Raw genomic sequence first — 18,692 nt, 5'->3', positions numbered from 1 at the left:
GACATTATATATTTTCGAGTAAACTTATGTGGACCTTTCCATTTTTTGCCAAAATTTTTGAAAGCAAATAAATGAGAAAACATATCATGGCTTAACGTGGAGTTAAATCCGAAGCTAAATAGTGAGAACTGTGGTAGATCCATCATCTACCCGACAATGTTCGGACCTGTTTTTCAGGCGGAACTATTCTGTGGAGCTGGACCACGGATTCCAGGGGGGGCCTGGTTCTAGGAATAGAACTCTTGGCATTCTATCCAGTTTGCCCATAATGTGATTAGGATGGGGATAATTGTATTAACATAATACTCTTAGTCCTAGCAAGCGGGTTCTGCTTACACTTGGGCCATACTAATCATGTTATGCCATCCCCTTTTGGGGTAGGGTAGGGATGCGGACATTTGGGAGTCCTTTCTCACTTGTGCCTTTGGCAGAAAATTTAACTTCGCGAAGGGCCAATGATATCTTTTCAAGAATTTTTTTTTTTGTGTGTGTGTGTGTGTGTGTGTGTGTGTGTGTGTGTGTGTGTGTGTGTGTGTGTGTGTGTGTGTGTGTGTGTGTGTAAAAACTCAAAATTTATGAACTGTGAAATAAATTGATTTGAGTACCCCTGGGCCCCATGATGGAAAAACTATGGCACAGTTGATGACCATTGGCACGTCACTCCCGAATTTCCTAGGTACTGCCACAAGTAGTGAAAGTACTATAAAAGATACAAAGGAACACCCTGTTCCAAGTAAAGCAGCAGAGCCAGAAAACCAAATAGAGTGCATAAATACAAAAGAAACAAACAAAAATAAATTGGTAAACTCCAATATCGTAACAATGGAACCATATATGATGAACAATAATTCTGAATTAGAGACAAATAATCCTCTCAGCAATACAGAAAAATATAAAAATCATAATAGACAAGCAACATACATAAAACAAGGACCAAAAAAGAAACAAAAATTACCGACTTAATCCCACATTGGTACATTTTGATGACCTCTTTGGACCAGATAATTGGTCAAGATTTCTAGTCCTCAAAGCTGACAACAAAATCTCAGCAGCGATGCTAGAAAACAAATTACTTAACATATATCCAACACAAGACATGGAATGCAGACACATCAAGGACAATGAATGGCTTATCCAAGTAACCAATAAAAAGCAGTCCACTGCCTTTTTAAGTATACAGAAATAAATAAATATAAAGGTAATAATTACAAGCCATGAAACATTGAATTATGTACAGGGTACAGTCATCCTACCCAATAGCGAGCAGGAGCTTCCTTCAAAACAACTATTGCTAGACTCCCTAAAATTGAGATATAACAATATCCACGATTTAGAAATATACTCTATTTCAAGTAGGAAAGATAAAAGTAAAAATATCAACATTGCCAAAATAAAATTTACAGGCCAAGACTTACCATTTAAAATAAAAATTCTTGGACAAAATAGAGAAGTTCGTCCTTTTGTTCCTAAACCATTACAATGTACACAGTGCTCAAGGTATGGACACACATACAAAAGATGCCGTAATAAAGCTATATGTGCAGTCTGTGCATCAGATGACCATACCACTAATTGGAACTGTAAACAATCAAAATGTATTAATTGTGGACTAGCCCATCACGCAAAATCTAAGGAGTGTTCATTTTACCAATATAACACAGAACTTCAGTTGTTAATAAATAGGACAGGAATGTCAGTCATGGAAGCCAGACTGAGCTAAAAGTAAGAGGCGTTAACAATCCATCCAAAACCCCCACCTTTTCAAATGTGACTAAAAATCAAGACATCAAACAGCACAATGACAAACAAGATAGTATAAACCATGGAACTGGATTTCATACCAATAATACTGAAACCCAAAATAAAAAAAAGTGATATTACAACAACCAATACCACCACCAACATAGATGATTCAGTTATCCATGGAAAAGAACTTCCAATAGAAGAAGAATTAAATAATGATGATAATCGAACTGGCAAAAAGAAAAGAATTCTAGAAAGAACCCCACCTAAGGGAGAAAAAAAGTAAATATTGAAAATTACAATCAATCCAGAGAGACTCCAACTACACCAGGAGAACATTTTAAAAAAGATATTAAACTAACCTCATCACAAGTGGAAATACACAATTACCCTCAATCTCAATCAAACAGCCAACATCTGGACAGTAAAAATCACTCTTTACAATTTCCATCAAATAATACTAATGAAAATCATACCATTAAACCAAACCAAAATATAACTATCACCCCCCAACCATCCACAAGACCGAAATATCCCATTAACAACAACAAAACAAATAACCCCTCAAACCAACAGTCCTTATCACTACAGAAAAGGAACAATAGAATTACAAAAACCAGACATTTCTAAAGCTAGACCAAAAACTTCTGAACCAATAATTAACATTACCAAACATGCTTCATCTTGTGGTTGTAATGAATGCTTTGTAAGTACATATAACCAACTAACTACCAAGACAGAGGACACAGTACGAAATTGTATTGACAATTTTACCAAATTAAGGAGTGCCCTTTAACACACCAACATGAGAACGAATTATGTTCTGAATCCTTAAAATACAAAAAGGAAATTATAAAATAAAAAATAGACTTATTAATATTCAACTATGAAAAACAAACAACTGCAGAATCTAATAACCAACATACAAATACAACGATTAAAAAACCACAAATAAATTCAAATGCATATAAACTACGAGATAAAGTAAAATCAGCAATCAATTTACAGAATTTAACACCAATTCCTCCCAATAATGGAATATAAAATCATTCAATGGAATATAAATGGTCTCTTAACCCGACTACGTCTGGGTGAATTACAAAGAATCATACGAGACCACAACCCAATGTGCATATGTCTACAACATATAGGAAGTAACCCTACAAATATCCAACACTATAAAATTGCCTGTTATTCACCAACTGACGGTGGAAAATTAGGCACAGCCATATACGTTCATAATAGCATTACATATGAACCTGTTGACATACCATCTATGCCATATCAAATAACATCAATTAAACTGTATATGCCTGATAAAAGTAAAATTACTATTTGTAATTTAATATAACCAACCAAATTTCAATGCAAATTTCAGTGATTTTTCTGAACTTATTAGCAAAAGTATACAGGAACCACTACTTATAGTAGGAGATTTTAATGCACATAATCCATTATGGGATATTAATAACCCCACTGACACATCCGGAATCAACATAGAGAATACTATAATGAAACACAATCTGCATTGTCTCAATGAAAGTGAAGTTCCAACATATTTTTCAAATACACACCTACCCTTTTCTTCAATTGACATTTCATTATGTTCAAATGATGTAGCGGAGAAATTTGAATGGAACGTCCTAGACGATTCATACACAAGTGACCATTTCCCAATCATTCTGAACTACTTAAGTAATGTCAAAATATTGCCACCTACAAGATATAATATCCAAAAGCTAACTGGGATAAATATTTCCTATACACACGAAACATACCACCATTCCCACATAATGAAGATCACAATACTACATGTGAATCCTTCTCAAACTTCATAATAAATGCTGCAGATAAAAGTATTCCAAAAACCAAAACACATTCCACAAAATCCCCTGTCCCATGGTGGAATCCAACATTAACAACATTAAGTAAAATAAAACATATATTGAGTCGCAATCTAAACAGACTCAAAACTCGCCTTAAATCACTCAACAAAATGCCCTATAGTATAAACATATTAAACAAAATAGTTATAAACAAACATAACAATTAACCACATTAAACCACTATATAACAAATATACAGCCAAATTTAGAAAAACGGTAATAGCTGAAAAAATCGCATCATGGAAAGAATATGTCTCAAACATATCTTCAAACACATCCACAAGGGATGTCTGGCAAAAGATAAGGAAAATCAATGGAAAACATATAAGACCTCCAAGAAGTGCAATACATTTAAATGGAAAAATATACCATGATACTTATGAAATATCAAACATAATTGGGAAACATTTTGAAAAAAAACATCAGTGCTTACTCCAGCCTAGATACACATTTTCAAAGTATCAGAAAACAAAAGAAAATATAATACTCAATTTTGAAACTCTTGAAGACCTGGAATATAACTATATTTTAACATGGATGAACTAGATAATGCCATCAACTCTTGTCATCCCTCTGCACCAGGATATGATAAAATATCATTTGAAATGATAGAAAAATTAGCTCCTATAGCTAAATCATATTTATTAAAATTTTACAATAGTATCTGGCTAAAACGTGTCTTTCCTGATAAATGGAAACATGCCATAATTATTCCAATAAACAAACCAGGAAAGGATGCAAGTAATCCATCAATTATAGACCGATATCTCTAACAAGTTGCCTATGCAAAATCTTAGAAAAAATGGTTAACGCACGATTAACGTATGTAATAACCAAAGAATCCATTTTAACACCAACACAATCTGGTTCAATAGCTGGCAGATCAACCCTAGATCCCTTAACACATTTAGAAGATCATATCAAAAAAGGCTTTGAACAAAAGAAATTAACAGTAGCTATATTTTTTTATATAGAAAAAGCATACGATACAACATGGAAACATAACATCATGCAAAAACTCCACTCCAAGGGACTAAGAGGCCACTTACCAATATTTATTAAGAACTTCTTAACAAACAGAACTTTTCAAGTAAGAGTAGAAAATTCCTACTCAGTAACCTATAAACTGGAAGAAGGAATCCCTCAAGGTAGTGTCTTGAGCTGTACATTGTTTGCTTTAGCAATCAATGACATTACTATAAATTTACCAAGTGGTGTAAAAAACAGTTTATATGTTGATGACTTTGTCATTTACTATACGAGTAGTAATCTGAGACATGCTCAGAGAGTTCTCAGTACTGCCATTTCAAATATATGTAGTTGGGCAAATTCAGTTGGATTTAAATTTTCAACTGATAAAACAAAAGCAATCGTCTTCTACAAAGACAAAAGGTGGATGAAGAACCAAACAATCAAACTGCATCTTTATAGCACTGAAATACAATTTTGTACAAAAATCAAGTATCTAGGAGTAATATTTGATCAACATTTAAATTGGAAAGAGCACATCAAATACATTAAAGCCAAGGGCATCAAAGCCCTTGCCATATTAAAAAAGTTATCACACACTAATTGGGGAGCAAAGCGAGACATTTTATTAATGATATATAAGGCAACAGTCTTATCCATAATAGATTACTGCTGTCCAATATATTCATCCGCCTCAGAATCTGCATTAAAATCTCTCGATGCAGTGCACCATGAAGGCGTGCGATTATGCACAGGAGCTTTCCGATCGTCCCCAACAAACTCACTTTTGGTGGAGGCAGGTGTTTTGCCCTTAAAACATCACCGTAATTTAATAACAATACAAAGAGGTCTTTCAATGCAAGCAGGATCGTCTCCTGCAACTTACTGCTTCCAAAACTGTAATCAAGTAACAGCAGTTAATAGTACTAGCTCTTTCCCAAAAAGAGCTAGATACATAATGAACATACATAATATGAATCCAATTTTTCACCCACCAATGGAATTGCCACCACCATGGATTTTAAATAGAGTAAAGATATGTACCTCCCTGTCTTACCTACTCAAAAAACAAATGACAAGTACGGAAAAGTACCGCCAACATGCTTTGGAGCACATTAGAAGAAAAGGCGACAAATTTATGATATATACAGACGGCTCCAAAAATAATGTTGGAGTAGGAGCATCTGCATATTCGAAAAATATGTTAAGTAAAAAAAGCCTACCTTCAATATCATCAGTATTTACTGCTGAAGTCACAGCCATACAGATGGCTCTAGATATGATATCTGAGGCAAAAGCAAGTGTCTCTGTTATTTTCAGTGACTCACGTAGCGCTATAGATGCAATAAGACAGTATAAACCAGGAAACCAAATAGTACAGGAAATTCAAATAAAAATTCATCAACTCCTCCAATCAGGAATATCAATGGAAATATGTTGGATCCCAGCACACGTGGGAATAAAAGGAAATGAATATGCAGACTCTGCTGCCAAATTAGCCTGCACTATCCCTCCAACAATTTCATATGCCCCAGTGTCAGACTGGGTAAAATCAGTTAAAACATTAATTTACCAGGATTGGAAAGAAGAATGGGCCTCGGTGCCAACAACAAATAAACTTAAAAATATAAAAACTGAAGTCTATGCATGGAGGACATCCTCACAGGAGGAAAGAGCAAAAGAGGTGATCCTAGCAAGGCTACGTATATGACACACAAGATTCTCACATGGTCACTTGATGTCAACACCACATGCTGACCCAGTGAAATGTAACAGATGTCAAACACCCATGACAGTACAGCATTTGCTTGTTGAGTGCCCAAATTGGACCCAGCAAAGATCTATTTATCTGCGGAGTTCGGAAATGAAAAATATTCTTGCGGAAAGCAGGGATTTTTCAATTAATAAAATCATAAATTTTTTAAATAAGACGGGTTTCTCAAATAAAGTCTAATTTTTTTTTTTTTTCCCCCCACCCTCAGGATTGATCCCTGAGAACCAGCCCGAAAGAGTCTACTTGAGACTCAGAGGTCTGGAAAAACTAACACCTATTAATAATAATAATCTCTGAATGGCTGAAAGTGCCCCAGCATAGCTGAACAGCCTAAATTCCATGAAATCAAATAATTACCAATTGTAGTGAAGATCCAAAATGACTAATAGCCAGGACCATACGAAAGCACCCTTTGCCATTCCTTCCCTGCCTTCCATCCTAAACAACAAAGAGGACCTCATACTTTGTCTTGTGATTGCTAACTTACTCTAATTACATTGAACCAGGAACTTCAGGGACACTACCGCCAAACTTCCTATTCATGGGCCAGTGGAAGAAGCAGGTCACAAAGACAAAAAACAGGTTTACTTACTGTCTGTGGCAGGTAATTGTGAGAGCATATGGTAACATGACAAATGTCAGGGCAGATCAGGTATGAGTTTTGGCTCACCAAATCAGAACGCTTTACTTCTGTTGCTTTTACATGTGATCTCAAATTATCATCTCTTTTAGATGCAGGTTCATGATGATGCCAATGTACCTTTGCAACTTTTTATTTGATAGCTTTTATGCATAATTTTTAGTCTTGTTCTTTTTGACAATAAATTGTGAGAGTCATCTTTTACTTGTTGGAAGCATTTGGGCATCCACCATCATCCATATCACTGTATTTCAGCATTACTTGTCATTCATGGCACCATCACAAGATACAGACCCACAGGGTTTATTGCCTTTGCATCTGATGCTAATGTTAAATTTGCATGCTTCCCTCTATTCTGAAAGAAATTTGCCTGGTACTTCTTAGGTTTTTAGCCATACAACTTACAAACTTATGAGCTTCTAGAATTGATTCTAGACTCTTAAGTCCCAGACTTCTCTGTGGATCCTACAAGCATTCAGAAATACTATGGCTTTCAGTGTCTATACCACCTTCTTAAGTTGATATTCAAGCATGTGTACTATTAATGAGGTTGAGATGAAACTTATTCTTCTTCTCAGGTAAATCCATTGTTGGGGTCACTGTATTTAACGAGCTCCCTCCCACAGTTCTGTCATGAAAGGTTAATTTCATAACTAGGTTAGGTAGAGGTTTTTGTAATGGATACCAACCCTCCCTGCTTATCCAACCTGGGGACCAGCTGTGAGTTGGGCTAATTTGACCTCCCCACCTCCCTCTCCAGTGACTAGTTTTAGTCCAGTAAGTCTTGCTGCCTCATACTTACTCATGAAAATTTAAATGGTTAGTTGAGACATACCTGAGGTGAGGATCCAAAGGGCACATACATTGTAAGACTACCTTCCTCTCCTGTCAGACAAAGGCTTGTGAACTTTCTGAACACTGCAGGACTGTGAAATAGGTAATATGATTATAGAGTTTATAATAAAAATATTTAGTTTAGTTATGAAAACAGTTTTGATACATTTTTCTGTGTAAAATGTTTAATTATATACTGGTATGTCCATTCAGATATTGTTTTGTTTCATTGTAGAATGACAACAATTAATACCAATTTCATAATTTGTTGGTTAGAAAAATATTATGATTTTAACTTAAATACATTTTATAGTTAGATATGATTATTGAGCATTGTGTAATATGGTAAAAAATTACAGTACTTGCTTTGCATTGTAGAGTAGTTGATTCAGACTGTACAGATATGAAAAGAGCACAAAACTGCAGTACTGCTTTACAAATTGTGTTAGAATTTCATTTAGATTGTATTTTTTCAGGTTCTTGGTGAATGTGATCCTGGTGTTGATTATTCTCCTGGTCCTCCTGTTGTTGGCTTAGTATCAATTGTAACTGAACTTGGCCAGCCTTTAGATGTCATAAAGATTCTTCAGATGAGCTTTGAAAATAGACTGCAAGTAAGTAAAATTAATTTTGTTCTTATCCTCATTTAAGAGTATAATAGTGCAAAGTACATTTTTCATATGGTAACATTAATTTTTATTCATACTTTTAATGTATTCATACAAATTACAAACTCTCTTGCCTTTGCTATAATATCCAGTTAGAACAGACAAAAGAAGTATTGAACTGTAACCTTAAGAGCAATCTCCTGTTTCATGTGCTACAACTTACTTCTTCACCAAATTTAATCTGTCTGCGACAATGAAATATGACATACAGTATTGTCATTATTACTGTACACATTTAGTTTATTTTTTCATGTTTTGTTCTACAGATCTTTGCTCTTTTCAAAATATGGTAACTGAATTTTGATAAGAAGACAATGGGTTCTTTAAGTGTTTGTGCTGAACTCCAGTAAAACGAAAACACTCGTATAGCAGATTTCTTAGAGATTTCCCACCCCATCCTCCCCTTCAGGTGGATGGAACTTTGCTTAACGAGTCTGAAGCTTACATCTAAGTTTTGAAAAACATCTGATGAAAGTTTCACCAAATGCTTTACAAAAATTAGGTGTTGTTCGTAGTGCCTCATATATTTAAAACAGTAACGAAATCAGTGCAACCTGTTTTAGGTCATTTGTACTCCCTTTACTAGAATACTGTACTCCAGTGTGCATTTCTGCTTCTGCCAGAGATTTATCCCTTTTAGATAGAGTGGTTTGTGGTGGTAGGTTTCTGTTCTTGTTTCCTAATAATAATTGTGAACTGGACCATCGACAGATGGTCTCATCTGGCACTTTCCTAAGTTGTATTTCAACAGAACTTTCACACTCAGAATTGATCCCATTTATCTGCTGAGAGCAACATGTTTCACTGAACAGCAACACCAATTTGCAGTATATGTGCCTCGTTGTCAAACTTCTTTGTTCCAGAGGTCCTTTATTCCTCACACCATTTGTCTGTGGAACAGCCTCCCAGAGGCAGTCGTGCTATTGGGACTTCAGAAGTCAAAGCGAAGCTCCAATACATTGCATTTTAATTAATATTTTTTCTATTTTTTTAATTTAATAATCTTTTGTTTTAGTAAGTAGAGTGTCTTCTTTGCTTCTTCCTAATGAACACCATATTCTTGTGGAAGTTTGAATTTCAAGTCAATAGCCCCTGTGAACTTGTTCCATATGAATAGGTTCCATTGTCTGAATAATAATACTACTTGGTGTATCTTACAGAGCTAAGATTGTGTGGGGTTTTGAAGGTTAGTTCATTGAGAGCTTTTAGCCGCTACGTGGTCTTGTATCTTGGTTCTTCAACCATTTCCTATATATCTTTTATATATAGCTTTTCTACATATCTTTTACTTTACCTCTATACATACTTAGTTATTGGCTTGGGTAAGAGTAGACCTTAGCCCTTCAAACAATAGATAATATAGGAGATATGGGCAATAACTGGAGCTATTTTAGTCAGTCAGCAGTAATTTCAAGCAAATATTATCATGAGACCTTGGATAGCATGTTCATAGAATTCAGTCCAACCCATGCTGAAGAGTTAACCTCAACCACCTGTGGCCACAGACCAGACAATAAAGAAGCAATTGCCTGATATATAGCACCAAGAAAAGAGACTATATACAGGTGACACAAAAAGCCACCCCAGTCAGCTTAGGGTGCAAAAGAAGGAGATGATAGTTGCTAACTATAAGAGTACTGTCCAGGCATGAACTGACAAGGAAAGACATTGTCAGACTTCAGGCTAGCCAATCGCTGCAGCTTGGATAAAAATGGAAGGTGCCAGACATGGTCTTGGTCATGAATGATCAAGTCATGCAGGACTGGTAGTTCATGTTTCAGTAGTCAATCTTATCTGTCATGACCTAATCTGTAACTAGGTAGCTAAGCATTGATGAATATAAGAAGGTTGTATCTGTGAAATGAAAGTTACGAAGATATATGTAATGCATATTAACCCTCTTACGCCGACTGGACGTATTTTACGTTGACATTTTTTGTCTCCCGTGTGCCAACTGGACTTATTTTACGTTGACATTTTTTGTCTCCCGTGTGCCAACTGGACGTATTTTACCTCGACTTACTAAAGTTTTTTTTAAAATTCGCGGAAAAATACTTATAGGCCTACCAGCCTAAAACTTTTGAATCACGCGCCTTGGGGGATGCTGGGAGTTCACGGATCAAGGTGTTGTTTTGTTTACAATCATTACGCAGACGCGTAAGCACGAATTTCTTTCTTGCCGCACTAAAAAGTATCTGTGACACATCTCGGAAATTATTTCGTCACTGATATAATTTTTGTACCATTGTAAATTAGCCGTTACATGAAGTATTATATATGAAAATGTGCGCATTTTTATGTAGAATACAACAATAAAATACTCATGATTGTAGCTTTTATCAGTTTTGAGATATTTTCATATAAAAAACGATAATTGCCAAAATTTCAACCTTCGGTCAACTTTGACTCTACTGAAATGGTCGAAAAACACAATTGTAATATATTTTAGTAATAATCAATCATTTACCTTAATTTTGCAACTAATTGGAAGTCTCTAGCACAATATTTCGATTTATGGTGAATTTATGAAAAAACTTTTTCCTTACGTCCGTGCGGTAACTCTTCCGAAAAAAATCATACATGCGATTGTGGTAATGTTTGCACCATTTTAAAATTAGCCGTTATATAAAGTTTTATATATGGAAATGTGCACAATTTCATGCACAATACAACTAAAAACAACCCATGGTTGTAGCTTTTATCAGTTTTGAGATATTTTCATATAAATAACGAAAATTGCCAAAATTTCAACCTTCGGTCAACTTTGACTCTACCGAAATGGTCAAAAAACGCAATTGTAAGCTAAAACGCTTATATTCTAGTAATATTCAAGCATTTACCTTCATTTTGCAACAAATTGGAAGTCTCTAGCACAATATTTCGATTTATGGTGAATTTATGAAAAAACTTTTTCCTTACGTCCGCGCGGTAACTCTTCCGAAAAAAATCATACATGCGATTGTGGTAATGTTTGCACCATTTTAAAATTAGCTGTTATAAATGTTTTATATATGGAAAATGTGCACAATTTCATGCACAATACAACTAAAACAACCCATGGTTGTAGCTTTTATCAGTTTTGAGATATTTTCATATAAATAACGATAATTGCCAAAATTTCAACCTTCGGTCAACTTTGACTCTACCGAAATGGTAAAAAAACGCAATTGTAAGCTAAAACGCTTATATTCTAGTAACATTCAAGCATTTACCTTCATTTTGCAACAAACTGGAAGTCTCTAGCACAATATTTCGATTTATGGTGAATTTATGAAAAAAAATAACATTTTCTTTACGTCCGCGCGGTAACTCTTCCGAAAAAATCATATGTGCAATTGTGGTAATGTTTGCACCATTTTAAATTAGCCGTTACATAAAGTTTTATATATGAAAATGTGCACAATTTCATGTAGAATACAACAAAAAATAATTGAAGGTTGTAGCTTTTCTCATTTTTGAAATATTTGCATATAAATCACGATAAATAGAAAAAAAACCACGCTCGGTCAACTTTGACTCTACCGAAATGGTCGAAAAATGCAATTGTAAGCTAAAACTCTTACAGTCTAGTAATATTCAGTCATTTATCTTCATCTTGAAACAAATTCGAAGTCTCTAGCAAAATATTTAGATTTATGGTGAATTTAAAAAAAAATCTTTCCTTCCCTCCGCGCGCGGATTCTCCGCCACAAATCTCCGAAATACGTACGTCCCATTCTCGGAATATTTGCTCCGTTTCATATTAGGCATTTCATAGAGTTTTATATATGAAAATGTGCACAATTTCATGTAAAATAAAACGAAAAATATTTGAAGGTTGTAGCTTTTCTTATTTCCGAAATAATTGCATATAAATAAAATATATATAAAAAAATTCGACATTCGGTCAACTTTAACTCATCAGATATGGTCGAAAACTGCAATTGTAAGCTAATACTCTTACAGTATAGTAATATTCAATCATTTGTCTTCATTTTGAAAGAAATTGGAAGTCTCTAGGACAATATTTAGATTTATGGTGAATTTTCGAAAAAAATATTTGTTTACGTCCGCGCATTACGAATTCGTGCATTATTTTGTGATAATATTTTCTCTGTGTTGCTTTTATCGTTTTACAATGTTTTATATACCAAAATGATTGCAATTTAGTGTACATTACAACGAAAAAAAGTAACTTGTTATCTTTAACCGTTTTGCGCACAGCGCGATTTGAATACAATTATATATGAAATTTCGTTTTTGCGCTCTCATATATTGCATTATTTATATATGATAATGATAATTTTTTTCATTTCTGATGGTTGCATACTAAACTTCAGCCAATGACAAAAAAAGGAGCCAAAAATGAACTCTTAATCTTGAAAACTAAGCGCGCTGTGATTTTTTGAAAAAATATTTTTTTCCGCTTCCGCGCTCACTCTGAAACACCTCCGGCACAAGGGAGACAATTTTTTTTTTACCGCTTCGGCGTAAGAGGGTTAAAAAGATTTTTAAACACATGAAAATTTAATACATATTACAAAGATTTTTAAACTCATTATGCTTTTGTCATTATACATACGGTTTAGTAGGGAGTCTCTATGGTTATGATTAATGTATTCATTCATAGATAAAAAGTAACAAATCATTAGCAGTAACTTTTGCCTTTTTGCAGTTGGCCTATGATGTAGGAAAGATACTTCAGCATTTAGCAGCTTCGCCTTTAGGACCATTGCTCATGAAAGACTTCAGAAGACAACAATTTGTAGTAGTTGATGGAGCTTTGAAGCTGTCTGATGTAGATGATTTAGTAATAGGTGATCCTCATTGCACCAGAGATGATGAATGTGTTATGATAGATGATAACACAGGCAGCACAATTGTCAATTGTAAGTAAATTGTATTTTGTCATAGAAGTTTTCCTTCAATATTTTAAGTAAGATAGAGTACATATAGTATTCACTAACAGAAATTTCTGAATAACAAAAACCTGATATATATAGACATTTCACTAGAGTACATACATTAACTAATAAAGAAATTTCTGAATAAAAGGAACCTGATATATGCAGACATTCACTAATCTTCATACACATAAGCAATCTGGTTCTTACACTAATTCAACCAGATTTCAAATTTCCAGGGCCACTTGCCAGCATTTAGGTTGCACTAGATCTGATCTTCAAAATTTATCAACTGTATAATTTGTATTTGTTCCAATTCGAATACAAACCATCGGTCCTTTAACAATAGGAATGTAACTTGCGGCAGCTGGAACCGGTTGTAAGCTTCGAACAAGGGAGTTCGGTAGTTAACTGCTTGTCCGACAGTCAGTGCACCGCACGACTGGGAGGTGAAGATTCACTTTGCTTTCGGCCGCACTGGGTGACAGATGTGTTCTCCACTTCTCTCTGCCCACCTTTTGTCGTGTGCTTTGTTTCCTCCAAACCTTGGTTTGCTTTTGTGTGAATTGTTCTCAATACTGTAAATACATGTGTTTGTATTGTTGCAATTTATTATGGATTCTCGTGAGCTGGAGAGTTCCCCGCGCCCCCCCATCAGCTGCAGGACTTGCCCTGGTGTGGAGGGCCGTAGGTGTGGGGCCTTACGCTCTTTTCCCGAGGTAGACCCTCATGAATTGTGTGCTCGGTGTCGGGCACGAATGCTCTCGCGCCGAGCCCTTTGATATTTGTGTTTTGTGGTCGGAGGAGCAGTGGGCGCGCTTTGAGGGGAGGAGGAAGCGACGTAAGCCTGCCAGGGAGTCATCAGAAAGTTCTCCGGCTACTCCCCTGGTCATGGACACGTCATCTTCTTTCCTCCCTCCGTCTCAGCTCCCGCATATGGCTCCTTACCCTTCTGGGGGGGTTTCTCGCTCCTTCTCTTCGCCCGATCCGTCAAGCGTGGAGGAGGGGGCTAGTTACCCCGACATCCAATTGTACTCGGGGTGGGACTTGCCCCCCCCCCCCCCCCCCCGGGGACCCCCCCCCCCCCCCGGGGCGAGAGGGAACCCCTCCTACTAACCAGAGTTTTGCTTCCTCAGGTGCAATTGCCGCGGGTGACGACCTCGGCCAGGTGTGGCACTCGCTGGGTCCCCAGGGGACACCGAGTATTCGGGGGCTGTTGGATCACCTGGCGAGTGGCTCTGCTCCGGTGACTCATGGATCGGTGACCACCACCACCGCATCAACCCCAGGCTATGCCGCCCCTCCTCACCTGGTGTATACGTAGCATATCACTATGGTGACCCCTTCAGCTGCAGTGCACGCGCCGTTGTCAAGCGTTCCGAGGAGGATCGTAACACAGCCACCCGGGTTCGCCGCTCTCGCCTCAGCCCCCGACTTCCAGTGCCCCAAGAGCTTGCCCCTGGACCTGCCACCAGTACCCAGGAGGTCGCTGGCCGCTGCCCCGCCTCCTGCTGTGCCTACCGTTCCTGCCGTGCCTGCCGTACCTGCTGTACCTGTCTTACCTGGTCCAGCCCCTGCCGACATCGTTCCTGCCCGTGGTGTTGCTGCCCTAGTCGCAGGTCCTTCCGGACAGGTGCAGCCGGGCCGTGTTGCTTCAGCAATAGCCCCGGCTCCGTCCTGGATGGAGGATCTGACGACTGTCCTGAGGAAGCTGACGAAGGAGAAGAGGAAGAGGAGGAAGGTGTCGTCGTTGTCTTCTTCGTTGTCGTCTTCTTCGTCGTCGTCTGCTACTGCCTCTTCCCCTTCGGCTTCCAAGGCTTCACGGCCGAGGAAGAAGAAGGCTGTCTCCTCCCCCCCTAAGAAGTCTCCTTTGGGAACTTCTAAGGGCCCGTCTCACTCCGGTGAGACGGGGGGTTCTTCCGCTGGTTCTCCCGCTCCTTCGGGAGCAGAGCCCGTCTCTCCTTCCGCAAGGAAGAAGAAGTCTGGGACCAGAGGGGTACCGGCTAACACCGGTACCTCCTCACCTGGTGCTAGGGGCTCTGCCGCTGCATCAGGTTCCGTCTTGGCCTCTCGTTCGCGAGAGGTACAGAGTGTGCGGTCGCCTGCGGGTGACCGTGCAGCCAAAGTCTAGGCTTCCGAGTTCGCTCGGCGCCAGGACCGAGGCACGGAGCGGAAGACAGGTGAGAGTCGCTCAGGTGACTCCCGCCAGGCCAGTGAGGACAGCGCCGTGAGGACAGGCCCTGCTCGCACCGCGACAGCGTACTCTGCAGGTCACCTGACCGCCGCTCCCACTGGGATTGGGCGGGTAGGGGGACCAGCAGCAGCTCTCCTGAAACTCGGGACCGGAGCCGTTGTTCTCGGTCCAGCCGCTCTCCCCCGGAGGGTCGTGCGACCAGGCCTGCAGCTCGATCGCCACCACGGGTTGGCAATCGCCTGCAGCCCCCCAAGCACACCGGTTCTGCTGGTGAGTGAGGGGGAAGCATCAGGTCTTCCTCTCCGATCCCTTCAACTTCCTCAGGCTACGCTGGGAAGAGCGAGGTGATCCGGAGTGACCATGAGGAGCGCGCTCCTCACAGTCCCACCACGACGCCCTACGAGCCTGGCACGGTCTTAGGACCAACCAGGTCGTACGCGCAAGTGGCAGGAGACCAGGAGGGTCTGTTGCAGTTCCTCCTTCGGAAGGAGGAGGGTCTCGGGAGGCGCTCTTGTTGGAGGGACTTGACAGTCCTACTCCACAAGACGCGGTCACTCCCGAGATCCAGAGGTTGTTTGGAGAGGTTATTGCGCTGATTCATCAGCACAATGACCTCGGGAAAGGATCACCGCTCCCACCTTCTGAGCCTACCTCCAGGCTCGAGTCATTCTGGGGTCCTAAGAAGGAACCCAAGACGATGGTGGGTCTGCCGCGATCGGCTCTGACTGACTCAGTGCTGGGCCAGGTGGACTCTCTCATCTCTGGACAGGAGGGTTTGCTACGGTCTGGCAGGTCTTCCAAGCTATTTCCCCCGCCTCTACTGCGACAGAGGAGATTCTACGTGCCATTGGAGGACCCCTTGCTGCCCAAACAGGTTAACCCGGAGCTAGCTAGGCTAACTCCGGGGGTGTCTCTGCAGCAGCTCCTGTCGGAGAACTTATGGTTCTTACAGCAAGAGGCCCTCGCCTTGAAATCAACCGCCATGGCGGCATTCCAAGCAGTCTCCTGGTTAGACCTGTGGTCCCTCACGGTGTTTAAGGTCGCGGTCACTTCAGGAAATATCACTCCTGAAGGTGACCCGGCTTTCGGGAGACTGTGCCAGTCTGGAGGTAGAGCCATCTCCTACCTAGCCCACCAGTCGGCAAACCTGTGGGCCAACCTGGTTCTTCGGCGTAGGGACGCAGTCCTCACCCGAATGACCAGGGCGGCTGGGCGTGAGGCGGCTCTGGGTCTTCACAACGGACTGGTGCGGAGTTCCTCCTCTCTCTTCCCCGGAGAGATGGTGGATGCTGCAGTGGAGCGACGGCGCACTGATGACAGTGACCGTCTAGTACACCAGGCAGTCTCGAAGGCGTCTGGGCAGCTTCGGCAACTGGGGCCAAGCCCAAGAGCTTGGTTAGCGCTTCCTCTGCGGCCAAGACGATCGCATCGTTGAGGCTCAGGGGAAAGATTCTGCCTTCGACTTCTTCTAGGAGCGACCGTAACCAGCCCTCCTCCTCATGAGGGGGAGCTGGGAAGAAGCCGAAGAGAGGTGGGAAACGCTAGGGACGGCGTTCCCCCTCACCTGCTGCCGGAAGTGGGGGGGTACCTGGCGAGCCATTGGGCAACATGGCAGCACTTTGGAGCGGAGACCTGGATAGTAGACGTCCTTCGGGAGGGGTATCTACTACCCTTCGAGTCTCGGCCACCCCTCACCTTCAACTCGGCCCACCTTCAGACCTACGTACCTGGAACATCCAAGGATGTAGCACTTCGGCAGGAAGTCCAAGCCATGCTGAGCAAAGAAGTTGTGGAGATCGTCAGGGATCGGTCACCGGGCTTCTACAGCCATCTTTTCCTGGTGGAGAAGTCTTCGGGGGGCTGGCGCCCGGCGATAGATCTCTCACCCTTGAACCGATTCGTTTGCCAGTCTCAGTTCACAATGGAGACGGCACGCTCCATGCTCGACTCCATCAGGAAGAACGACTTCATGCTTTCGGTGGACTTGAAGGACATGTATTTCCAGATAGTTGTTCATCAGTCCTCCAGGAAGTACCTCCACTTCATCCTCGATGGGACGGTGTACCAATTCAGGGCACTTTGCTTCGGTCTCTCAACCGCCCCACAGGTGTTCATGCGAGTGTTCACTCTGGTGTCTGCTTGGGCCCACTCATCAGGGATACGTCTCTTGAGATATCTCGACAACTGGTTAGTCCTGGCGAGCTCCCGCTCGCAGTTGCTACAGGACAGGGATCGACTCCTTGAGTTCTGCCGCAATCTGGGGATCGTGGTGAACTTCGAGAAGTCAGATTTCGAGCCCAAGCAGAGGATGAAGTACCTGGGTATACTGATCGATACGGTAGCAGGACGAGTCTTCCCCGCAGACTCGAGGATCAGCAGATTCAGGGAGGCAGCCTACCAGTTCCTGTCTTGGCAGAAACAGCCAGCTCAGCAGTGGCAAGTTGTGATCAGCCACCTGTCGTCACTCGAGAAGTTAGTCCCTCACGGGCATCTTCACCTGCAGTCTCTCCAGTGAAGACTAAAGGAGAGTTGGTCACAGGCAAGAGACCCGCCATGCTTCCCCGTGTCCCTCACGGAGGAGGTGAGGCAGGACCTAGCCTGGTGGCTGGACGACAGGAACCTCGTAAGAGGAGTGCCTCTCCGCACTCCCCCCCGGAGATGTTGCTGTTTTCAGACGCGTCAACCGAGGGATGGGGCGCGCACGTGGAGGAGTTGCTGGCTGCAGGAGTGTGGGATCATCATGACAAGCACCTTCATATCAACGTCCTGGAGCTCAAGGCAGCGTTCCTCGCTCTCCAAGAATTCCAGGACCGCCTGATGGGACACTCAGTGGTGTTGATGTGCGACAACACCACGGTAGTGGCATACGTCAACAAACAGGGGGGCCTAGTGTCCCTCCCGTTGCATTAGTTGACGTTGCAGGTGCACAAGTGGGCCGTGGCTCTCTCGTTAGAGCTGTCAGCCCGCTATATTTTAAGGCAAGAGGAATGTAGTAGCAGACAAGCTCAGCCGTCGGGATCAGGTGATAGGGACCAAATGGTCCCTACACCCAGACATGGTGGAAAGGCTCTTCATCCTGTGGGGGCGTCCATTCGTGGATC

General features: G+C 40.9%; 1 protein-coding gene across 2 annotated transcripts in view; it reads left to right on the top strand.

Annotated features, from left to right (window-relative positions):
* LOC135198952 (extracellular tyrosine-protein kinase PKDCC-like) overlaps window positions 1–18,692 on the top strand; it is a 158,352-nt gene that overhangs the window by 61,529 nt on the left and 78,131 nt on the right. For both annotated transcript variants that reach the window (XM_064226879.1, XM_064226873.1), the window contains 2 exons: window positions 8,323–8,460; window positions 13,169–13,382. In XM_064226879.1, the coding sequence (XP_064082949.1) occupies window positions 8,323–8,460; window positions 13,169–13,382 (352 nt within the window). The remainder of the gene's footprint in view (window positions 1–8,322; window positions 8,461–13,168; window positions 13,383–18,692) is intronic.

The sequence above is a fragment of the Macrobrachium nipponense genome, chromosome 23, assembly GCF_015104395.2.
Source record: "Macrobrachium nipponense isolate FS-2020 chromosome 23, ASM1510439v2, whole genome shotgun sequence".
Lineage (NCBI taxonomy): Eukaryota > Metazoa > Arthropoda > Malacostraca > Decapoda > Palaemonidae > Macrobrachium > Macrobrachium nipponense.
The sequence above is the reverse complement of the archived record's forward strand: the minus strand, read 5'-3'. Positions and strand labels throughout refer to the sequence as shown.